This window comes from Wyeomyia smithii, chromosome 3 (assembly GCF_029784165.1).
Source record: "Wyeomyia smithii strain HCP4-BCI-WySm-NY-G18 chromosome 3, ASM2978416v1, whole genome shotgun sequence".
NCBI lineage: Eukaryota > Metazoa > Arthropoda > Insecta > Diptera > Culicidae > Wyeomyia > Wyeomyia smithii.
In genome coordinates, this window is record NC_073696.1 from 184,013,257 (window position 1) to 184,039,590 (window position 26,334).

A 26,334-nucleotide genomic window follows, 5' to 3' on the forward strand; every position below is an offset into this window, starting at 1 on the left:
GGAATTCATAATAGTGTCGATGGTCGGATTTTAACGGCTAGACATCGTCCTTTTATTGGATTTCGAAATGGTGTGTGGCGTTCCTTTCCGGCCTATGGGTATTAACCTAGTTCTGAATTATGGCGCGGTATTTGCAGGAGGATAGAAATATAAGATTCCTTTCTCTTGACAACATTAGTCCTTCTCATAATGAAACTGGCCAGAGGGGAATCGTAGCGCTAGCCTCGCAATCGTTCTGTAACCGCAATCTGTGTATAATAGACAGAAGGTCGAGTTCCGAATCGGAATGTAGCACCAAGGCTTGGCTTTGCTTTGTATCGACAGGAGGAACCAGGCTACGAGAGGACTGCTTCCTTTTGACATAAGAGGGACTGATATTATAAAACTGGCTAGAAACACGTTTTTTAAGATCTCTCCAGAAAATTGGAATTAATCCTATTTGGCAGGAGGGAAAGGGGTCAGGGGGGGGGGCAAAAGTGCCTTACCCCACAAACTTGGCGCTTATGCACATGGACATATAAGCCGTTGCGGAACAGAGTGGTCTATGTGCAATAGGAGAAGCAATTTTCAAAAAAATCTCTGAATAAAATTCTGTTTAACAGATACTTTCGAACAAAATGTTCTAATATTAAGGTTATGAGGTGGTTTAATCTTGGGATACATAAAATTAACAGTTTCTTTGCGAAATCGGTGATTTTATCTCACCAATGTACATAGACCACTCTGACTTCATATATATATTTTACTGGAATCCTCGTATCGTTTCGGAACAGAGTGGTCTATGTACAAAAACATAAAATGGCTAGTGTCACATGTTATATGATGTACATGGCATGTCACATGTAACATGTGACGTGTAACATTACATGTAACTCAACATGTTACATATTACATGATATTTGACATGTTACATTTTTCGTGTTACATTACGTGTAACATGTTACAAATCACGTGTAACATGTTACAGAACAAATGACAAGTTACATATCACATGTAACATGTTACATGTCACACATTACATGACGGTATTACCTCGATTTATGTACATAGACCACTCTGTTCCGAAACAGAATGGCCATTCTGTTTCGGACGAAATTTCAACATGGTATTTATCAGCTTTAAAGTTCGATTTTTTGAAATTTTTCTAGTCTCCTAACTTCAGCTTCTCGAGTAGATGCGGTTTATGTAAAAAACTAATTTTTGAAAGAAATGGTCTTTAGAACACTCTGTTCCGCAACAGCTTATATGGGCGTTGACTGACATCGCTTCCGAGCATAACCTAGCGAAAATACCGGTGTTACAAAGCAAAGAAATAAAATTGACTTCGTGATGCGAATTTTGGCAACAGGCATTTCCTACCCGATCCGTACAGTTGTGTACGGTGGTGTCTGGAAAAACTTAAATTATATAATTTATATGAAACTCATATACAATTGGTCATTCCAAACCTGCGTTTGTGTACTTGGGTTCGTACCGCTATACTAGGATGCCGTGAACAAGAAACAATCAATGCGAACCCGAATTGAACGAAAAAATGAACAATTAGAAACATTGTTTTAAAAGATCATTTATTTACGTTGTGGGTTTCCATGGTCGTCTTTAACCGTGCATTTTGTACATTCATTTTAACACTAAGTCAATAATATGGCTTCGATTTTTAAAATATGCACATTTGGAGATTCTGCATTCTTACGATGTATTCGATGTATATTGCTTACTGTGCTTTTTAGAGTTAGTACTTGCAACAACAATAATTTATATATATAAAAAAAATCTTGAAAACGATATAATAGTAGTTTGCTCTTATCGCTACTTTTTGGTCCATAGATATAAACTTTCTTGCGCTGAAAAGTATTGTAAAGTCGTAAAAATTTTGGACGGAATGCTTCGAAAGACATCTGAAACAGGATCTTATTGTGCATCATGCTTTTGAGAATATTTACAACCGAATAGTTTACAACGTTCCGCAGTTTTACTCGATGTCACCCTTAATACCAAGCCGGACGGTTACAACCAGATCAATTAGGTATAATAAGGCTCCGATGATCGCCAAAGCTCCGGCACCACATTGAAAATCCATTCTGCAAAAAAGTGTGTTAAATTCTATTAATAAACAGTGGAGTATATTCTGCAACTCACCGTTGGGTGTTTGGTGGCCAATAGTTTCTATTCTTTGTTTCTGACCAGTCACTGAGAATGCAGGCAGCTGTGGCGAGGTACATGATAAATGCAGTCAAATTCAGTAGAGACTGTAGTTTCCATGGAACACTAGTGTGAACAAGAATAAGAAATAACGTCAATTGAAAGGGCCTAACTCCATTTAGCGAGAACTAACTTTTCTCGAAGTACTTTTCCGAACAGGTAAATCACCGAGAGTATCAAAAACGGCACGAAGGTAGAGTAGGCAAGAGCGGTTGTGCGTGCTGTCATAAACACACGAAATCGAGAGTTATTGGCCGGATCGTCGATCAATCCGATGCAGATGATTGCCACAGCCTGCAATGACGTAGTAAGGAAAAAAAATGTTTAAATCATCGCTGAGATACAAAAACTGTTGATGTTGCCGGCTGCCGATAATTGTACACTTTGGTCCAATGAACGACTGCAGCTGACGAGGTTTACTTGAATCTAACTTCATTATTCATCACGTTAAACGATAGTGACACCAATTACGATTTTAATTACATCAAGCGAAGTGTTTTTTATTATTATAATAAAACGCTATGATAATGGTTTTATTTTACCTAATACTGAAATATTACCCTAGTAACCAATTGAAAAACAAGGAAGTGTTCCTGAATTTTCTTTCTCAATAATGAAATTTATTGGTCAGGATATTATTTTGAACAAAATGTACATGAGATCTTAAAAAACTGTAAATGTGTGTTACATAACTGTAGCGAGCTCGTATGTTTCTTTTTTTTTATAGGGGGGGGGGGGGGAAACGTTTGTAATGATTTATTTATGTACTAATATCTATTCAGAATTAGTATTGTGTGTTCTGCCACAAATGGTGACATTTCAACACTATTATATATATATATATATATATATATATATATATATATATATATATATATATATATATATATATATATATATATATATATATATATATATATATATATATATATATATATTTACGCTTTTTTATATTATTGAATGTTATTAGCTTTCGCAGTTAAGTTAATGTAATTGTAGGAAAATTATTAAACCTACTTGTCAAGGAAAAAAAAGGAATAAAACAAAACTTAAAATAAACTTAAAACTATCTTACTGACTATAAAGTGAGCTAATCGTTGCAATTGAGGATTGCAACGATTTTTGTCGGAATTTGTTGATAATTTGGCTTGAAATATTTTCTAATGTTTCTACATTAGTGAGCCTATGTAGCTCGTTCGTGCTAAACCAGGGAGGACGCTTCAAAATCATTTTCAAAAGTTTATTCTGAATCCTTTGAAGTGTCTTCTTCCTGGTTGTACAACTTGTCCAGATGGGAACTGCATATAACATTGCTGGCCTAAAAATTTGTTTGTAAATTAACAGTTTATTATTGAGACAAAGTCTAGACTTCCTGTTGATAAGAGGATATAAACATTTGATATACTTATTGCACTTTGACTGGATATTTTCAATGTGCTCCTTGAAAGTAAGATTCTTATCATAAATAAGCCCTGAGTATTTAACTTGATCAGACCAATTTAAGACCACACCGTTCATCCTAATAACGTGGTTATGGATGGGTTTGAGAAATGAAACTCTTGGCTTATGAGGAAAAATAATTAACTGTGTTTTAGAAGCATTAGGGGAAATCTTCCATTTCTGCATGTATGAAGAAAATATATCTAAACTTTTTTGTTCGTATGTTTCATATGTTATGAATTTATGGCGCAATACGATTTGCGTCGCCGAGGAAAAAAATCTGACGGTAGAGGAGAACAATCGACTAGTTAATTATTCAATGCTTCTACTGTAGTATAGTAGACGGATGAATCTAGAACCTTTATATTATAGTCTCAGGCTATTCGTTTCGAAGGCTGACTCATTCGTGACATGTGATAGACTTAAACTGCATGTATTTAATGCATGTTGAGTAACCGATAGGTTTGAAGATCTAGCGGTCATCTTTAATACGAGTGTAATTTGCAATTCACTCGTTTGTAACACTGTTAGTAAACTTCAACGGAGTATAACAAAAAAAATGTTATTTAGTTCTCTTGATTTCGCTTGTCTTCGCCAAATCTGAAGGTTTTTGCGAAGGATAAATAGATTACCAGAACTGTTATTAAGGTTGTTGGGTACATGCGTTGACCTTACTTACCATTTCCAATAACTTGAAGACTGGAGGTATAAATTTCGTTACGCCACTACTGTTGAAGTAATCCTTCCGCAGGCCCCGATCCGTTTGATCAGTTCCACCTTGTTCCGTACTGGCCATTGTTAAGCGGGAGATCTCTGATATTTCGTGGAATTGTAGAAGAAAAAACGGTACATTATTTTTTTATTCCAGGACAATATAACCGCGTAATTTTTACATGCATTGTTTAAACAATATAACAAGGTTTTTATTTTGCTTCCGCTAGGCTAATTGCAGTGATTACTGTAAATTGGTGGTAATTGCGTTAGATCGTGCTAACATTTCGGTGACATTCGTTCACTGTATTGTTTATTCAATTGCGTTAAGGCTAATTTGGTGTGTGTGGTCTTCCGGAGGTATAGTGACTCATCGCGTCTGGCTTAGTCGTGTGCCAACGTATATTAGATTAGGTAATTTTTGTGAATTCTAGTTGCGGTGCTGCCGGGAACAATAACACATAGGAAGAGAGCTGACTTTTGATGCTTGATTAGACGGTGCTAATTGCAAGCTTTAAGTCGAAAATTGAAAACCAAATATTTTCTATTCCCTAGTGTATTTCCTGCTGGTTTAGGCAAATATATGTTGTTATGAAGGAGAAAACTGATGTGGCTATGTACCTATGTTCATTGCTGTTCAAGTGAATGCGTATCTATGACCTAGAAAAATAATAGAATATCATTTAGTGGATTTTGCCTTTGATGGTGGTCAGGAAAATGCTTAAACGGTCACGCTACGGTTGTAGTTAAAGCCATCTTTTCTTTGTTCATACAGAACTGGTCACACTGGCATTCATTGCTTACAACCAGTGAACAGAAATAACCTATAGAGGAGAAATTTGTTTGTTATTTCAGAGCAACCACCTTATGCATATCTGTACATAAGTAGGTAAACAAAGCTATCGACACTGTACAATGTAGTGACAGTTGGTGAGCACTTTCGAACTGTGGCAACAACAAGAGTGAACGATTCGTGGTTTTGGAATTTTCATTCCACTGCAGTCAATTATTATCACATTTACGCGATAACTTTCCCGCGCTTGTGATTTACTTCTGTTTTCAACTCATGCTGCTGTTGACAATTTGTCATGAGGTTGTTAACACATAAATGAATGAGCTTGTCGTAGTTTAGTAGATGTTGATAGTTTGGGAATCGTAATCGTATTGCTATTTTTACTAGTTTCAGTTTTACGATACACCAGGCAAAAAACACGCCAAATTCTAACCAAACAGAAGGTTGAATCTTTGTGGAATGCGGTGTTGAACTGTACCTACTTGCTGGTCATATCATCAACAGTAGTAGCTGGACTAATCGTGGAAACCGGTTTTGAGTGCCGCACTATTCGATTGCCGCTGCGTTACCGTTTGTTGGCTCCTAGCCTCGATTATCTAATGTAAGATTTATTACACCGCCACAGGTTCGCGGCAAATCCCCTTAACCGTGTATGATGATTGTAGCAGAGATTGAAAATGAATCGAACAGTACACCTGTTTCATTCAATTCTCGGGCCGTGTTACTGTCCGAGTTACGTCAGCCACCTCGCAAAAGGTCGTGTCATCGGTTCTCCACCTCCCATCTGGATAGCGTGATTGTAAACGAATCAAGGTTCTCCTGTGGTAACTAATGTGAGAAACCGGGAGTTGAATCGTGCATAGTAACTTTTCAATACTGTTTTGTGATTCACCAATGATTGGCATTAATTTTGTAACATTATTGCGGTGTGAATTCGGCTGAATTATTCGTTTCAATGACTTTTTAGAACTTTACTGCTAGGTGACATTATTGCCTGCAAATTTTTGTAAAACAGTGCTTTCCTGTTTTTGTGAAAATATGTTTCAAAATTAAAAACGTTGCTTAAACATGTGATTTCATGTACTGATGTAGATGAAAACCTGTTCCACGAAGCTTAGTTAATCACTAATCATTAGTGATTCACTACAAAAGTTTGAGTGAAAATATATGCATAATGCAGGTACATAAACTAGTAATACAAAAATGTCCAATTAGTAATGTAGGAAAAAGCAAAATTGGTTAATAGGTGCAATTCGGAAAGTATATAAATATATGATTTGAAAATATCGTCTAATTCACACAAAAAATCATCATACAAATTTTCAGGAATCCATTGTACAAAATTTGTTTTCTCTTAGAAAGCTATACTCGCATAAATCATTAAATTTCTGATTGTCTCATTAGTCAAGTTTCGTTGACGGATTATTACACCAAGGTTTTGCTTGGGAAATTTGAGCCTTCCACGAGGAATTTGTTTTTTTTAACAGTTTTAGGGCGTTACTAATTCAAAGTAAACGTTTCATATAGTTTTGCTTTTGGTAAAAAAAGTGTTCTTTATTGTATTAATTTCGAGAATCAACTATTTAAGGGGTTATATACCTTTTTTAGTTTTAAAAAAACCGAAAAAAAAATTATTGCATTATCTTCAAATACAACATCTTGAGAACATTTTCACAAATTTTCATAAAGATCTGAGCAATAGGAAGAAAGTTAGAGCGGTTTGCAGCCCGCCTCGCCACGGCCGCATAAGCTGAAGTTTCAAACTTTACACGCGATTATCTCGGAATAGTATTTTCCGAAAAATGAATCAATTTTCTTCATTTTTTTAAATTTTATCAAATTCGCCGGTCCTTGAAACATCGCTTTTTGAAACATACAGTTACATTTTGCCGCAAAAAATTTTTTAATGTAATTTTTAACGCTCAAAACGTGTATTTTTTGGGAAAAACGCGTCCGTTTGCACTGAAAACAAAATACTCATAAAAGCGATCGTTCAAGGACACGGCACACTTCTAAACTAATGAAATAATATGAGTTTTTTGATTTCGGTTGACCCGCTAAGTCTCTATCAGGTTCAGGATCACCGCAAGCCTCTGCAAAAAATAGCGTTTCGGGGAAACGGCCATTACTCCAGTAATAATTGGTATATCTCAAAACCAAACGTATTTTCTTGTTGTTAATAAACTGTAATTTCAGAAAAATACCACTTTGATGCAATGAAAATGGTGCTATGCACTTGAAAATATATTCAAACTTCCCTCATTTTTCTCGACCAAAAAGGCCCTCAAGGACCTTAAGCATGGAGTGCATGAGTTCGTAAAAATGTATTGATTGGTGCTGCGGTATTTTTGTTTAAAGAAAACGAAATTCTTAGGCTTTGGGACTGCTTATCCTGGTCATTTCTCTTGTTATGACAATGTGAATGCCGATTGTTTCTACAAATCTATTCGGAGCTTATTTGCCAATTTTCTACAGAATTGAAGGAGTCGTTTATGTACCCGAGTTTTGAAAAATGTGACTACTTTGTGATATATCTAAGCTGATGAAAGCCATTACAAGTGAAGTAACTCGTTACAGTTCTCCAAATCGTAGTGATTTCGAACTCGGAAGATCATCAGCTATTTACAATATTTAGCATTGTTGCAATTGGTTTGAGCAGCCGATTCCATTTGTTTACACTTCAAAGTTGCATTCCATCGCATCCAGTTCAGCAAATGTATGGTTTTCCGTCATATTAATTCAGATTCCAAATTTGTCCAATTTCTACATGGACTTTGCAGCCAACACTTTTTTCCTTTTAGGAGCTTTTGACCACTGCTATCGTTAGTAAGATATATTGTGGTATACTCCGCGCTACTTTCTACGCACTGTCAGTTCGTTCCATCACTATGGGTTTCAGTGATAGTCGCCACCAGTCTTTGCATTTCACCCCAAAAAGGTACCCCCTTCATTAGTCCAGCAGACCATATCTCGGCGTAAGGCGTAAGGACACCTTATCCCACTATTTTTTTAGGTGATGAGTAGGTTTCCTATATTTCCCAGTCAAGCGAATATTTGTGCATATTAAAATAACATTTATTTCACCATGAAAAACTGTGGGCCGCTGACCCCAGCGCCTGTAATTCGCTCATGTTAGAACTATCGGTAAAAAAATGTCTGATCCTGGGCGAACTTTCGAATCTCCTTCATCCCATTCGCTGCGATTGGATTCAGGAACATTGAAGTTAGTCTTAGAGTCCATCCAGTTTTCATTCATGGTTACTAAGGTGTTGAGTTGAAAATCTTTGAAGATTCGTAAATGTCCCTTCAGATCCCCTTCCTGAAAAGTTTTAACACGTTTGAGCCTAAAAGCACCTTTTTCAAGTTGTACATATTGATGCAAGGATAGAAGATATAAAAGAGCTTCTAAGGCTTTGGATGGCGCACTAGCCATTGTTTTTGATAAGCATGCCAGACGTTGTAGTTTATCTAGCTTCTTCTAAGCTGATATTTGTGTAGTTACGGGCCACTACACTAGCGATGCATATATTACTCGCAGCAGCCAACAGTTAGTGTACAGAATAACTGCATTAGTGTACAGACTAGCGCTACGATCTTAAAGATTGCTCTATTTAGAATTTGGAACCAATGAATTAGCTCCATTTTGGAGTTGGTCTGATTTAAGAAACATGTTGAGAGTCAAAATGAAGGTATTTCATTGTACTTTCAGGGAAAAATATAAGAAATTTATTCCGTCAGTCGTCGCATGAAAATGCGAACTTTCTTTGGACTTCACGCCATAATCTTCTGCAAACAAGTGGTCCACCTTAGTGGCTACTTTGGTCAAATTTTCGCTATCTAAGCAGCATCGCCTTTCCAGTCTTTCTTATTTTCCTCTTGATTATTTCCCAGCGCTTTCGATTGGCCGGATTTGGGAATATTGGATCGGTTAAGATATTTTGTGATGAAATCCATCTTGTTGTCTACCTCCCGGTTTTAGTGGCAGCTTGCCATATCCGTTCAACACACTACAGGGCCTCTGCGTGCCTTGATAAACGATAGAACACGCTCTTTGAGGCACTTGCTTGTTCGTGTTAAAAACCTTGTTTTTTTTTTCAACAGCTGCAAATTCTTTGCCTGATCATTAGTTTCCGTGCGAATTTATCAAGAAAAGCAAATTTAAACATGGCGGGGACATTACTCCGTACTGTGACGAAATAAAATTTCGTTCCAAGAAGCTGTCCAAAATCCATCTTCATGTATATTTCGTCGTCCATAAGCAAGCATCCCTAGTACTTCGTCAGAACCTTCTCGTACAACTTTCGAGCGCATGTTTCAGCCACTAGGTTCTGCCTATGCGTCCCTTTGACGGAAAGAACGGTAACTTCCTCGTAAATCCTCCAAACAATACTATTGTATTTTTCGGCGATATTCCGATAAGAGACACCTGGGTTTACCTTGATTGCCGTCTACCCCCAGTTCTGTTGCCAATCGTATGTTACACTACGACGCTTACTCTGATCCTTCCAGATCACGATCATCCGTTCCCGGAATCGTTTGAGCACAGTTAATTTGGCGAATCTCAGTGTTTTCGGGATTTTCAGAGCGGAACGTGATTTTTTAGAATTACACTGGTAGGCACATGTTTTGCCCTAGAGCTCAAAATCCTGTAAATCTAGGTGCCCCTAGCAAAGATAACTTTTTCAGAGACTTGACCCATTCCCGGCGGGTGTTGCCACATGGCACCACCTGACATTAAAACTTTGATTGTAGCTTAACAATTGTACTTGCAGTTTCGATCAACGAAACTATTTAATGCGGTTAGAGAACAGATCGGTCTACAATATGCAATAAAGTTTGTGTCAATTGTGCATGTAGCTGCTGAGTAATACGAGTTGTGGAAAAATCTGCTTACGTAATTATTAAACGGCCCCCAAGGCATTTGACGCACTTTTGCATACACTAGAACAGTGGTTTCCATCCTTTCTGGCTCCGCGACTCCTTTTACTAAAGGCAAAGGCCCTTTGCGAAGCACAAAAAGCTTTGGAATTAATTTACCTTCTAGAATTAACCCATGCGTGAAAGTCTTCTCTTTGAAACCGAATGGTTTAATACAACCTGTGACCATTAGCTTGTCAAAGCGGACTCTGTTACCTTCAGGCTACGAGCTCCACTGTTATGTCTTCCATTCAGCACAACTTGTCTCAAACTTAACGTGTCTAAATGAAACTTCCAGTTTCAGAAGGCGAATAGTTTCTAAACAAATAGCTGTCAAAACATTTTAAATTCGAACCAGTAGGGGTGCTACTGTACAACTGACAATATTTCCGGATTCTGAATGAAGTAAACTTTTTTTTCTGTATGGACTGCCTCACTGCGACCAGAATTGTTGAACTAAGGGTTCAAACATTCAATTCGACAGTTCATTCGGCGCTATAACCTATACTATACGCTAAGTTTTGGTTGGTTTTGTTTAATTGCTTGCTCCAGCTTGAACGACCGCACATTTCGTAGTTGCTCCTTCGTGATGAATCTGAGCTAGTAAAGTCGCACAAAGAACCACCGTAAGATTCAGTAGTTGCCGCTTTGTATAGATCGATAACGGCGCCGGTTACGTCCTTACGATCGATTAGGGAAGGAAAAAAGAAAAGTGTTACAATCGTTATTGTCAGAGATCAAGTTTACCTCTGCATCTCTAACAATTTTAACGGAAAGCAAGGTTACTTTTGTCACCATGGTCGGTGACGGATTGTTATACTTTTACCCTTCATGTCTACACGCCTTCATATAGACTCTACTGCTCTTCATTACCGAGCCTCGTTAGAAATCCTGCCAAATATCATTCAACTTTGTGTGACTTTTTTCTGTGATTAAGCATGACGGAAAAGTCAAGTAGGGAGGTGAAAGGGAGCCTGAGAACAAACTCATGCGTAAAAGTCCCACTGAGAGCGAACGGTCTGATTTTATTGAGATTCGAACTCATGACCATTCGCTTGTCAAAGCGGACTCGGTTACCTTTAGATAAAGTTGCGAAATATAAAAAAATTACTCCAATCCCAATTACCGTTGAGTTTGAACTGTATGCTGGCATTGTTTGAATTTCGTCCACCCTTTGTTTACGCTTTGTAATGTGTGTTTAAGTTAATGTTCTGTTTTTTATTTTCGATAAAATAAAGATTGAATGTATAATGCAAAAACAACTCCAGCTGCAACGTAAATCTCCGAGTACTAGCGGAAAATCATAAATAATAGTTGTTTAAATCATTGTTGGGAAGCATTTTCGTGTTCCCTGCAGCGGCATTCCAGAAAACAAAAAAATTGCGGAGTTTAGTTTTCAAGGTTAGTTAAAGTATGAATGATTAACCTAACCAAGGTATTTCAGAGTTTTCCTCAATGGCTTTTTTGCGTTAGCTTTTACACTCTATTCGAAAAGAAATCTACAAAGTCGCGTCCACAATTAAGACATTATGATGCTACGGTAACGAACGTTGATTATACATATTGTGTCTGAATTCTTTGATTAGTATGATCAATCATCTGCTCGTGGTATGATTAAATCCAGAAGAAAAACAATACCATAGTCGTGCTTTTCCAAGAGCCTTTATGTAGCAAGTAACGTACTTGTCCCCAGCCGAACAGGCACTATAATCTTATGCATTACCTGCAGTATGCTACCACGATGCACCAATTTAAAAGTTCATTACCCATTCACCATTTCACTTTGTCGTCTAGCAGAGGCGTGGTACGTTAATAACATTGTCTCGTGCTTGGTGGGGCGTGGTACTGGATTTCCCTTACGGCATGATAGCTTTGCTCGAGCGGCTTTTTGTTTTCAACCTGTAGAATAACGGGATGTACGCGTGCTTCGAGCATAAGTGTCGTGCAGGTAAATTAAATTTTCACTTTAAAAACGATCACGTATGATTCCGTGTGGCGTCGGACTCAAATGGCAATTTTTGACACTGTAGTACTGCTTTTTAACAACGTTCTTTCTTAACTACGTTCTATAATATGTGAATCAATCATTTTCCGTCCATCAATTTTCTTTTTATAAATCAACGTCTTGTGATTATTTTAGGAATGATGGTAGCATAATTATTCAGCAAATTTGTCAAATCGTCTCATTTTTCTGTAATCTTTAAGAGTAAGATCAAGTTCGCAATGATATTCGAAACCATACCTTCTCGCGTGACTCGATGTCGTTGTAAAACTACACTCTCACTGCGTGAAGATACACCCCGCAGCACAGCACAATAAACTAGTTTGTTTTGATTACATCGCAGCGAAATGTTGTGGTGTGTACAGAGGGCGTTACTCATCTCACTCGGCAAACCACACAAAGTGACGTAACGAGCAGAGGGAAATAATTTAAATACTGTTAATAGTTGACATGACTATGCTGCACTATTAAAACCAGTATTGATTTCGATCCAATTTATTTACGCCTTGATCAAATGTGGGCACGTTTCCTCATTTGCGAGCGTTTTGTTTTGATTCTTCTCCGGGCGTTTTCGGTAATAACACCACGAAACATGAAAATGAAGAACGGTAACATGAGTGTTACTCGAGTCCAACACCCCGTATGGAACGACAACTTCAACTAGAAACACATTGTATATAATATACTCATTCACACCCATTCATCAGCGATGCGAACAGCTTACCAAGTTTCCATACATGAGAAGATTTGTTTTTATTTGCATTCTGGTTTGTTACATGCGTAATAGGTGATTTCATGAGGATGCGATGTATAACGATGTGTGCTGCATTAGACCGATTCAATTTATTGGCATTGGGAAGCAACCACGGGGGAAAATGAACAAAGGAAGAAAGAGCAAGCATTGTGTGATTAAGCAGTTTCAACTGACTCGTGCGCATAGAGATGTCTTTAAATCTGTTGGCCGGTATGATTTATCAGCAAAATAAATTTTCTAAAATTCAAAAATTTTTACTAATAATCGCTTGTACAGAGGAGGTGGAAAAAATTCTCATGAATATACTTGACACGTGGATGTAACACCTCTACAGCGAAGCTTGAAAACGTTACATAAAAGTGGACCGGCAGAAAGTTCACCGCATTTACAGCGACAGCCTGGATGCTGTGAGACAAGTTTCTACTTCAACCTGGTCTCAATATGGCTTATATTGGCTGTGAACCGCAGCATAACAATGAAAAGAAGCAAAATTTGTCGATTTTATTACTTCGAAAACAGGTGTTCAACGTTTTGGAACGGTTTTCTAATGCGATACCCACAAATGCCACATAATTAGCTAGTGCATCCAGTTACATCAGTCTCTGAACGGCAGACAACCGTTTGAATTCGAGCTATAAATTTGAGGATTATTATTTTTTTTGGCACGTATTGAATAAATTGTTTTCACGTCCTTTTCAGGACTATTTTTAACTTACGATGATGAGGATAGTATATTTTACTAAAATTCAAACAGATTAAGATGTTTGTTATTCACGAAACTTTGGTTTTTTGGGTATCTCATGTCATGATTTAAAAGTTTCTAATCTTCAAATCCTTAAAAAATGTTGGCCATATTCAATTACTAATTGCTATTATACTGCAATTTTCTATGTCTTCTCAATGCAGCGTGGATAAAAACCACCACTTCTAACTTTTGCATACGATAATAACATAAACAACCGGTTGCCTGAGCCGGGTATTACATGTACTCTCTGGAAAATACTTGCACAATTTGCATCACTTCCTAGGTACGTTCAATTTAAAAAGATGAATTTATTCCCATGTTGGTTGACCAGTTATCTCGCTGTTAATACTATACAACCGCGTTTTTCACATTTGGGCCCTCATACATGTTCGCTCTTCTGGACTTAAACCACAAACCAGAGTTTCAGCCATCGACGCACTCATAGCTAGTTGTAAACCAACGAGCATTGACGTGATGAAAGTGAAACTAAATTGGCGACAAATATGATCCTCAGGCAACAATTTCCTTCTACCCGCGTCGTACAATCCACCGCACAAGGGTAGGAAATGCAATATTTACCCAGAAAGGCGTGGCGCACTCCCAGGGCCTCCGAAAACTACGACTTGAGAAATGTTGTAACTGTTGAAACGGCAGATAGAAACTACTATTACAAACCGTTTGTTTGGATTTTTCATTACCACGTGCAGTAAGCGGAGATAGCACATAAGAAATCCACTTCTGCGAGGGAGAAAAATGTATGTTGGCCCGCTCTATGTACAAGTGTTCAGTATGGAGTCGTCACGAACGGCGGCAGCATAATGAGTATACCCTTTCTCGAACGAAGCGAAAACCTGTTTTAAAGCCACTCGTACGTTGTGAGAAAAACGTACAACAATAAAACGCAAGAATACTACTTGGTATGTACTTATGTAGGTGTTACATAAAATAGGCTACGCAAACTGGTAGAACAAATCGACTTTTTTTTATCACCAAATGTATAGTTTTACAGCTTGAAACTACATTCTATCTATCGATTTCGAACAGTTTGGTCGATTCACTTTCACCATCAAATCGGTATAGAAACTGTTCCGCTTCACAGGAAGTTAACTTGCTACGGGGCATCCACACAAGCAAAATTAGCGAATCATTTCCAATTCTAATATCCACTTTACATATATTCCTTGGCACTGATTATACACTTCTAGATGCGCGATGAATTCGATTGAAATTCCATCAAATTGGTATCGTTCTACTGATGGAATGTCAACCTCGATTAAAATACTATATCACAAGTGTTTTGTAGATGAAATCGTTGCACACCGCGACGTTCGGGGGACACACCCTGTCGAATCCGAAATAGCGAAAGCCTGCTCTAATCGTCGACTCCAATTTTATGTTTTATGCTAACCTGAAAATGGTCGTTTCGCTCAGATTAGTATTCAAACAAACGCTCGCTAGCTACGGTCGTGATGGACGCTGTTTGCACGCTATCTTTGTTTTGTATTTTGGAACCCAAAACTGAACACGCGACGTATCCAAACTTGAACTGTGCTATTGAATAGGAATGCAACCGTTGTTGAAGAACGCGCTCAAAATACTGAACTTCACGACTGGAAGCGAACATGGAGGGAGGTCGCGCTTGAATCTTCCCCTCATGAACTGTCGCACACAGGTAGTGCGTCGGCTATAACGACGGGTAGATGAATTTTCTCAGCTGAGTTTGGTTTTAGGAAATGAATCTTCACGGTGATTCATTTCGTATTGAAAAAATAATGTACCGAATGAATTAGGCTATGTTATTTGTCTTATTTGGAAGGCGTTCATACCTAGCTCGTGAATCTTATCGATAATCTTTTTTGTAAGCTATAATTATTAGCATTATATTTATTCTACTTGGGGATATAAGGTTCACTTTCAATACAAGGGTAATAAAAACTAAATTCGACGATCGAATTTAAACTGAAGTTTTGAATTTTGATAACATTCATATACCTTATAGGTCTTGAACACCTTCAGGTTTTCTATGAAGCAATATTTTACTCGATACTAATAACATTTAGTTTGCTTTTCGAAAAAAATACGTGAATTGGTCATGCCATCATCTTCTCTAACCAGTTCTCTTAGCAAACAGCGGCTTATTGTATAAAAAATAAAGTAACGCGAAAAACGTGTGTGTTAGACGGGAGAACTGCGTTTCGATCTAAACAGTTAATCGAAAATACTTTAAAATTTGGTTGACTCATTATTGTAAAAACATATATATTAATTTTAATTTAGTTTTCGGAAAAATCCACAGCCATTTTGGGTTGTCATAATCGACCTAGTTATACTACAATTACACCTGTTATAACCAAATTACGCACCAACTACACTTTGAATCATCGACTCAAGGGGTGGGATCAATAAGCCGTTTTTCTTTAAAGACAACCATAGACGAAACGTTACCGTCAACGGCGAATGATATCGATCAATGATGCGTGACTTTTTATTGCCCAAATTGGAAGACCTGAACTGCGTTGATATGTGGTTTCAACAGCACTTCAAACAATGGACATTTCAAGAAAAAAAACTACGGTACGGTTTGACGATACTGGACTATTTTTTTCTGATATGGATAAACCCTACAGGTTTAAGAAGACAGCGGGTGTTATTGGTGAAACTCAGGACGAAATGCTGGAACAAAACTGGACCTAGTAAATGGCAAGAACCAATTTATCGATTCCAATGAAGATTTTGTAAACACAATGCATTTTAAATGTTTGAGCCACTTGATTCTTTGTACTTCTATTAATTCGGTAGCTCTTGTCCTAGCGGTCTCTCTCTGCAGATGTTCTGCATAGTTCAGATACTCACGTTCAGTTTTTTAAGAATGTCAGATAGAGAAAGCGTTTCAGTGAGTTTAAAATATATCGCTTCCGCCTTACTTTTACGATTCGCAGCTCCTCAATGCACCCAAATCTTATATAAAAAACCAGTTGAACGTTCCCGGCGATGCTCGGGATCAAAGGTTTCAAAGATAGATTTTTGTTTTTATATTTCATTGCTGCATTAGCTCAACTCACTTCAAAAATATAATTCACATCTTATACTTCCATCATCACTTTAAGTAGGGTGTCGAACGTCTTCGTCAGTGGTTTTCTTCGGCCCCTTTTTGCATAAGATTGCTGCAGAAAAACTACCGAAGAAAACCACTGACGAAGACGTTCGATACCCTAATTCAATATTCTGAGAACGCGCAGAACGGAAATACCCATATTGGATTGTTTTTTTCTGATTTTGGGCTGATTTACAGGAACTGGAAGTCACCATTTAAGATTTCAAAATGACGTATGGAGTTCCACTTTCGAAAGTATTGAAATTGTTGGCCAAATATCACTTTAGAAGTCATAAATTTGCATGTTTCACGTAGTTTTGTGAATAATATCTCAAATTTAGTAATCAGATACTTGTTATTTTCCTTCAAATGTCTTTTCTGAACGTTAACAAACATTTTGATAAAAAAAAACATGTGTCATCGCTATAAAATGACATATGGAGTTCCACTTTCGGAAGTATTGAACTTGTTGGCCAAATATCACTATAGGTTATTTTCCTGAAACCGGAAGTCGCCACAAAACTTCGTAGAGAATAAGAAAATAAAAGATTTCTAATGCTTAAGCTGCCTCTTAATTGATATTCAAACAAATGAATCGTAACCTTTCCTCCAGCTAAATGTCCCAAGAGTTCTAGTTTGGATTAACGTAAAAAAAGTCAAACTGTAAGATTAAGAGCTGAATGACCTTCTGGTTTAAAGCTCTCTAATAAAAATCAAATTTAAAAGTACAAAAGTAAATCAAATGCTGTAATATGTAACTATTCACAAAACTACGAAAACATCAGAAATGTAAAATGTTTATGCTCGAGACATGGATTATTCGGCAAAAAAAATTGTAGATGTTGAAAGAACAACGAATATTTTATTGAAAAAAAAACACAAATCATTGAATTTAGATTCAGAGGCGAATTGCGCATAAAAAGTCACAATTTCGCATTAATCGTATAAAACGTATAAATTTTAAAAAAAAAATTTTTAGGTGATTTTCTGTATTTTGTATGCTGTATGTGGTCCTCGTGGCTCTGTGGTTAGCACTGTCGTTTGGCTCCCACACGGTTGTGATATCGGGTTCGATCCCCGATCATGTCGAGAATCTTTTCGAACTGCAATTTTTTTCGACTTAGCTCTGGGGCACGGTGTATCGTTGTTCTTATCCTACAACATGCAAAATTACTAAAACAATATCGATAACGAATTTTCTCAACTAATCTGGTTGATCGAGAACGCTATTAGAAGGCTGCAATATTGTTGTGCTGTATACAGAAAATCATCTTCAAACATACATTTTATATTTCAACATAAACAAACATTTTATTTAAAAAAAAATCACATGTCATCGCTTTAAATTTTGATTTAGATGCAAATCCAGCATAAAAAGTCATAATTTTGCATGTTTCACGTAGTTTTGTGAATAATATCTCAAGTTTTAGTAATCAGATACTAATTATTTTTCCTTGCATGTCTTTCCTGAACGTTTACAAACATTTTAATAAAAACAGAAACACATGTCATCGCTTTGAAATTAGATTTAGAGGCAAATTCAGCATAAAAAGTCATAATTTTGCAAGTTTTACGTAGTTTTGTGAATAAAATCTCAAGTTTTAGTAAACAGACACCTGTTACTTTTCTTCAAATGTCTTTCCTGAACGTTAACAAACATTTTAATGTAAAAAAATCACATGTCATCGCTTTAAATTTTGATTTAGAGGCAAATTCAGCATAAAAAGTCATAATTTTGCAAGTTTTACGTTGTTTTGTGTATAAAATCTCAAGTTTTAGTAATCAGATACTTTTGATTTTTCTCCAAATGTCTTTCCTGAACGTTAACAATCATTTTCATGTAAAAAAACCCACATGTCACCGCTTATTTTTTTGATTTATAACGATTTAAAATGATGGTGGTGACTGTACACCACTGAGACGGAGGCAATAACATCAATAAGATCAAGCGTTACGGAATTCCATTTTATATAGTAGATAAAGTTACATATGTGCGACCGCCCATAACTCCACAACGGCGTCTGATTCGAGCTGGCTTTGTTTTGTTGTGTTCGTCTTTGTCCAAGGCAAATTGTTACGTTGAGAAAACTAGGAATATTTAAAGGAAAATGGTAAAATCACAATTGAATAAAAACTTCACAACAGACTCCCTTTTTTGGACGTCGTTGTAGTCAGAGAGTCTACGGACTTGGAATTTGAAATTTATCGAAAACCCACGAATACACAACGGGTAATACCTAACACTTCAAGCCATCCCTTCCAGCATAAAATGGCATCCTTCCATCATATGATCCACCGCATGGAAACTTTACCTCTTAGTAAAGTAGCCAAGCAAAAAGAACTGGAATATATTTTCGAAATTGCCAATGTTAATGGCTATAATGAAATATCATTTAAGCCATTGTAGATCAAAAGAAGCGTGTTCAATTTCGGAAATCTTTTACAACACTCACCCCAATAACAGATGATCTAAAAAGGGTAGCCGTTGAATATGACGTTAACTTGACACGCCCACTTTATCATGATTTAAAAAAATTTGGATGGATATTGTCTACACTAGTAGAAATACCCAACTCAAAACAAAATTGGGGTCTACCAAAAACCCTATTGATACCCTGAACAAAGCTGGAATTTATAAAATTGTATACAGTCACTGTGATATGGTTTATATTGGACAAACTAAACGATATTTAGAGATACGTTTAAAAGAACATTTCGCAGAAGTGACAAAAGCAAGTAAAGTTTCAAAAAATGCCCCACCACACCTTTTCAAATCAAAAGTGGCGGAACATATTTTTAACGAGGAACACACACTAACTTCGGATAACATTCACTAGCTAGCTGAAAAGACGCAGGTAACCACCCCTCATGGCTATTCAATCTTCTCCCTAAAAACTCTAGACATGGTACGGTAAACAACCGACCGCCTAATACTCTACCTAACTCCAATTAAGAGGGCTAAATTTTCATTTTACCTACTACAAATGAAAACAGGATTTACGCTTTGCTCTTTACCAGTCCACATAAGCACTGATGATGACTGTATGTCACAGTCGAAATACGTATTTGTACGGACTAAAGTCTAACGGAAACTTATATTTTTTTCTTCTAAAGAAAACGTTGTTCCAAAAAAGCATTTGCCATACAGAAAACACGTTCTCTGTGATTTTCTTCAATGTTATAGCATATTTTAGTTTATTTTTGACGTAGGACTACGTCATTGTTTTCTATACTAGATTACATTTTGTGAAACTGAAAATGAAACTGGCAAATGTTGCTTCAGATTTCAAACGATTATAGCAAGCGAACGACTCAATGCATCTTAGTCATTTATATGTCGATGGATAGATAAAATGTGTAACAATTGTTTGATATAATGTTTAACATTGTTGCTTTACTGCTGAATGGTGAAAAAAGGTGAAAATTTCCAAGGTCAAGTTTTCCCATACATTTCCCTCGCTATTGGCTTGCTTCCCGAGCACGGATAACAATAACATGGACGGAATAAATTCCATTGCCTACACATTTTGACTCAATAAAGTGTTTTGGTTTGTTTGTCTTTCTCTAAGCTGCGTGGCCACGCCTTAATGGCAAAATCTACTCTGAACTCGATACTCGAGTCTGCGTGTAGAAAATTCAGCTTAAGTCTAGTTTGTCACACAATAGCGAGTGGAGTATAGCTGTTAGAGGTACGCGACATTGAGAAACGAGAGCTGCATACGAGTTAACTTCCAGGCACCGCGGAGCATGTTACCTTTATTTTGCATACGGCAGCAACAGTTACCATCGTACGCTGCAGGATATTTTGCTGGCAAAGCTACTGGAGGGCACAGCGGAGAGCAAATTTTATGCGCGGCCAACAAAATATTCAATACTACCGGTGGTGGTTCGATCATCAGCGTTCTGTAGCACGAATTTCATACTGAAGATTATGGAATCGGTTCTTTTCAGAACTATAGATGCTTGAAGATAAGAGTTATGGGAATTTTCACAACTACTACTAGGGTAAAATTTTCATGTATTCATGCATCGTTAGTTTTACAATAACGACCATCAAATATAAACGGTGCATCCCTCCGCCGACATAGGTGTCGATGGTTGTGAGGTGGCGTGATCCACTCACAAGCAACCCAACTGGTCTAGATTCAATCCTAGCCGACACCGGGAGATTTTCTGAGGCGAAAAATCTCTGGGATCACGCCTTCCATCGCATGAGGAAGTAAAGCCGTTGGTGCCGGTCCGTTAATAAACGGGTCGTGAGTTAGGGACCTGGGTGTGGAGTCGCCTCCCTAGGCGTCGGTAATTGGCCACAATAGTGGCGGAAATAGACCGACGGAAAATAAGCGAGAATAAAAAAAAAATATATATATAAACGGTAGTGTTGCCTATGAACAGTTTATCGCAGCATATAATATATACATTTAGTCCTACGTCACCATTTCATACAACCCCTAGGGCTGTATACCTTGTAGTATTTCGATAACGTCTAAACGTATAGAATAAACGGTGGGTGGATTGGGACGAATGAAACCTACAACAGTTTATAGTACTTCAGCTTAATTCCAAGGAAAAGTATTGACATCATGATTCCACTTATCCCGTTTTAACCTATACTGCCTGTAATCGCATAATTGTAACATTCGACATTTCATGCTTTTTATTGGGAAATGTATAAAATAGTATGCACTTTTTACATCTTTAAAAATATGCTTATGTTTGTTTGAAAAAAGTCGTAAAAAATACCAAGTTGTTTTGTCACATAGCGTAAATAACCGCATGATTGTCACACTTCCTAACTTTTTCAACTTTTTTGTCAAAAAAGCTTCCAACCAAATCCACATCTGCATGCTTTGGAACTCAAAAGTTATTCTGGTCCGGTAACCAACCATCGGTGATCCGTTTCTGATGTTCAGCTCATGTTCGCTGAATACAAGAAAAACTTCATTACCACTGTGATATATTCCAAAAGTAGCTTGAAAGTGACAGCATAAGAGTATCATTGCAAAAATTTCAACAAATTTGACTTCAAAAGTAATGTTCAATGTATACATAGTGTAAAGTCTTACGTTTTTCAAGATACTAAGTTTAGTTGAACTGTCTATTTGCAAGAATATATTGGGAACAATGCATTTAAAGTCAAAATATAAAAGTGTCATTTGCTCGAACAACCAATTTTGCAAATGTTACAATTATGCGATAATGGGTAGTATACCTTCTTAAAGTTATCGATTTAAGCTTATAATTTGGTATAACTTTGTAAGGAAAAGTCCTGGAGATGTATGGTCTTTGGCAAAAATGTGTGTTTTGTGTGGCCTAATAATTCCTCCGATCAACACTTTTGTGTAAAACTAACCAAAGTCAAGTACGAAAGACTAAACAGGGTGGCAACTACCAGGAAAAAACCGGGAGAATCAGGGAATATAAAGCAAAGTAAAAGCAAAGTCTTGGTGCTACATTCCGATTCGGAACTTGAACTTCTGTTTATTTATACACAGACTTCGCAGCCGACTGTTTAGTGTACAGGACAATTGCGGGGCTAGCGCTACGATCCTACTGACACTAACAGTTTTTCCGAGCCGAGGCTCGAACTTACGACGACTGACTTGTTAGGCCAGCATCGTACATCGAGACCATCTGGGAGATACAATAGGGAATATAAGGGATTTAAATTTCCGATCAGGGAAATCAGGGAATGTCAGGAAATTCGTAAAGTCACCAGGGAAAATTTCAGTGGCGTGTGAGCATACGATGTAGACACTCACCAGCAACCCTACAACACCACTCAATGATAATTAAGTTGCTTAATTTTCTCTTTCTAAAGCGAAAACGAGTGTGCCAATCAACGCCAAATGATTTGAAAATATGCAAAGATTAGATTGGTGAATTTCCGCGGGGAATGGGTTAGAGAATTGTAGCACGGGAGTCTTTTGTTGTACAGTAAAACTTTCTGAGAATGGATTGCAGAGAACTGATGATGATTTTTTTTTAAATATCCGAATAGGTACCTATTAAGAAGTAGTGTGCGCATTTTTTTGCTAATCACTACGTTTTTTTTCGTAAAAACCAGTGGCTAAATGGGATTTTTTTTCCTAACCGGTTTCTTGCACTTTATTAGCATCACGTTCACAGTTGCTTCCGAACTATTGACAAACCTTCCAACATCAAACAACTATTTAACAATCGACAAAAGCGAAACAATTGCCTCAGAGCTCAAACTGAAAAAAAGGCGATAGCTTTTTCACCGTTCCTGTGAATTTTGGTGCCCCTGAACGTTTCGGAAGTACCTTAAGTCTTAAGAAACTTTATTAAAGTTTTCCTGCGGAAACGGAATACGACGAACCCAGCGAGCAATTATTCTGCGGCCTTTGACGCACTTCTGCATTTACCAGGGGCACCAAAATGGACAGGAATGGTCCAGAAACTATAATATTTTTAGGGCACCTATTTGAGCTTTAGGACAACTTTTTTTTCAGCTTTGTCGATTAGTGTAATCTTTATTTTCATTTTAATCACGTGTTTCTCAACAAAAAATATTTTTGTTCAAAATTCAAGTTAGGCGACATCCATAAATTATGTAACGCAAAAAAAAACGATTTTTGGACCCCCACCCCCCATATGTAACGAAACGTAACGCCAATATCTACCCCCATAAAAATTACGTAACGCTGCAGGATTTCCTTGATAAAAATGCGAGAGGAAATGGAGAGTCTCTCCAGTGATTTTTCGTTACGTAACGCTAAAGTTACGTCCCCCCCCCCACCCCTGTGTAACAAATCGCAATGCTCAAGGATACCGCCTTACCAAAAGCGAAGCTAAACTGTTTCAATTACTGATGGAAATTTCAGCAGGAACCAGTTTATGTCTGAGCCTTTTGTGATTTAGGTGGGAAAACCTATGATAATCGTAAACTAAATCAGTTTAAAAAAAAATCGAATAATCAGAGAAAAAAGTTTGAAACATCAAGGAACATCAGGGAATTTATTTTTGGAAATTGAATCGCCATCCTAAATTTTGAGTAAATTCCTTATAATATACTTCATAACTTTGTACCCAATGAAGATAGGATTTTCATTTTTCCAACAAAGTTTCATATTTTTAAGTCTTCTACAATTTTCCTGAATAAACTATTTGTCTATCTTTAAACACAAAAAAGTTAGTTTTATTATTTTTAGTATAATAAACTTTTCATAATTTTTGACAATTCATACAAACAATTGTTCCGAAGACACTATCAAGCGGAGATGAATGTGAAAGGCGATATGAAATTAAGTTCCACTTTTTCAAAACCGTCCATTTAATTCTACCACAAAACAAGAAAATAAACAAGGTTTCCATTTCGAATTGAATGAAATCCTTGCCTGTTTTCGAAATTTTATTGAATTCTACGAAAACGCGCAATAAGAAATTTGTTTAAATTGCGTTGTTAATTTTCTTTTTCTGTAAATTGAGGCAGTGAAACATTAAGGGTATTAACCTGTACATCCTAATAACTAGAGACAGTGGTAATTCGCGGCAAAAAAGTTGAAAATTCGCGGGTGGTGAAGGAGAAAATATATAGAATTCGCGGTAATTTCGCGGCAACCTTTTCTTTAGAAAACGCCAAATGCAGGGCTTTTTTGGGTAAAAACAATAAAAAAACTGTTTTAGTCAATTTAATATACGGTAATTTAACCGTACGATTCATGATTTCTTTGCAGAACGGACTACTGCCAAATTGTCTTCAATCATATTTTAGTGTCGGCAGGCACGTATTATTCATGTTATTCTGATTCACGCTGCATTCCGCATCTACCGAGTTTCCGGGAATCTATAGATATTTATCAACCAACCGGAAAACCTTCAGAAACCGTCCGCGTTTCGAATAATTACCAAAATTATAATATCAATCTCACTGTTGCGTATTTTTAAATATGCAAAAATGTTTGCTACTTGAACTAAGTAGGTACATCTTTCAACTTCTACACACTCTGAAATTCTATCATGCTGGTCTCTTATCACCAAAATCTTTGCCCTAAGAGGATTTAGTAACCAAACCATTCGAAAACAATTCAACCCAGGCTGACAAAATCTCGTTGTGAGAGAGTAGTAGTACTATTCCTTCTTATTGGTTGCGTAGGAAAAGGCCTTCCGTTGCCATCGAGGTGCCCATTAATCTTTAGATTTGTCAGTTTTGCTGGTTTTCGCGGCATTTCGCGGATTTTTGGTAATTTCGCGGCCGATGCTGGATTTCGCGGAATTCGCGGCTTCCGCGAAATCGCGATTTACCACTGTCCCTACTAATAACATTTTTATGATTATTTGAAAATGAAAATCAAAGTAATAAATTATTATTGCTTTATTTTGAGGTGTAAAGATAATAAAAACATTTGAGTAATATTTCATTTATATAAAGATATATAATACTATCACAAAAACGATCGAATTTTTTGAAAAATCGATCACCTTGTTACGATTTCACGTATTCTGAGTGTATCAAACTATATATAAACACTCATTTTTTGTTTATTCATTTTGTAATCTGGATTGTAACTTGTTTACTAGCGCTATCAGTGCATCAGTAAAATGCACTAATTGGGAGGAATAATAACCATGTCAATAAAGCTTTTGCTTCAAATGAATTTAAACTTGCGCGGACGTAATTATTGCCACCATTTCGTAATTTATAAACCTCCTAGTTCAAAGAACAACACAAAATAACGAATATGACCCGCTTTTACAACTCTCGGAGAACGTGGCATAAGGCCTCCGTTCCAAAGTTAGCAATTAATTCAATTAACGTCCATCCTGTTTATTTCTTTTTCTCGGGATTTTTATGAACAGATAACGTCTTAAACGAAACCCCATCGGTCGGCATGTTCGTTTCACTGCTCTGACCCTGGAGTTCAATTTAATTAATTTTGTTGCCATTTGTAGATATTCCTTAGAGGCAGTAAATACTGAACAATACAGTGCAACGCAACATGTGTTATGAAGACATCGAAAAAATTCCCGTCTGTCTGCCGCCCACTATGTACTACATTACTGACCTATTTGAAATTTGCGTGAGTCAATGCAATGTGGGTTCTAGCACGAGTTACGTGTTAATATTGAATGAGAAACATGGATACATAGTACTATAGACGATACACATTTGACGCAGCCTTTGTTTGTTTTGAAAAGCCCAGGACTGGACACTTGGATAGGGAAAAGGTGTTGGACTGCGGGAAATGCTTCCATTTGTAGTTGTATTATACGATTAACTGTATACGATTAAACTTGGTGTGTTGACCCAACTTTAGTATTATATGGTCATTTTACGATTAGACCGAGTCATTGCCGGTTTTAGCTCACGTATTATAAACATATGAACGAATTGTTCCTGTTACTGGCAACTAATCAATAGCTTCGAAAACTGTGATAGAACGAAAGTTGTAATTCAAGATCATGCATAACCATCATAATAAATGTTGTGGTTAAGTGAAATTTGTATTTCGAAATAACTGTCGGTATGTAGCGCGTATAGTTTATAATTTAGCCGCAAGGTCAACTCGAAAATTTCAGGTTTTTAAACTCAAGATAGGGTAAGGAACGGCTTAAGCAGTAGTGCCTATTTTAATGAGTCGAAGAAAACAGGCCTCAAACTCCTACATTTTGATCAATATCAACAATTTCAATGATGGAAATGAAAACTTTGATT

General features: G+C 36.9%; 2 protein-coding genes across 3 annotated transcripts in view; one reads left to right on the forward strand and one right to left on the reverse strand.

Moving 5' to 3' along the window:
* LOC129728301 (kinesin-like protein KIF3A) overlaps positions 1-26,334 on the forward strand; it is a 37,848-nt gene that overhangs the window by 8,205 nt on the left and 3,309 nt on the right. The window lies entirely within an intron of this gene.
* Positions 1,552-15,173, reverse strand: LOC129728302 (uncharacterized). Of its 2 annotated transcripts, XM_055686736.1 has the most exons (6): positions 14,973-15,173; positions 4,975-5,013; positions 4,322-4,455; positions 2,336-2,496; positions 2,140-2,268; positions 1,552-2,081 (listed from the first exon to the last, which is right to left on the reverse strand). In XM_055686736.1, the coding sequence occupies exons 2-6, from the start codon at positions 4,982-4,984 to the stop codon at positions 1,973-1,975; spliced, it is 543 nt and encodes a 180-aa protein (XP_055542711.1). In that variant the 5' UTR covers positions 4,985-5,013; positions 14,973-15,173; the 3' UTR covers positions 1,552-1,972. The 2 variants fall into 2 exon arrangements, with proteins under 2 accessions (XP_055542711.1, XP_055542712.1); XM_055686737.1 differs by lacking the exon at positions 4,975-5,013 and having other exon boundaries at positions 14,973-15,172.

Bases quoted from the DNA above. Each gene is read 5' to 3' on its own strand.
- LOC129728302 (XM_055686736.1), bottom strand. The intron at 2,497-4,321 runs GTAAGTAAGGTC...ACGTCATTGCAG, and splicing joins TCTTCAAGTTATTGGAAATG to GCTGTGGCAATCATCTGCAT. The intron at 2,269-2,335 runs GTTAGTTCTCGC...TGTTCACACTAG, and splicing joins GGAAAAGTACTTCGAGAAAA to TGTTCCATGGAAACTACAGT.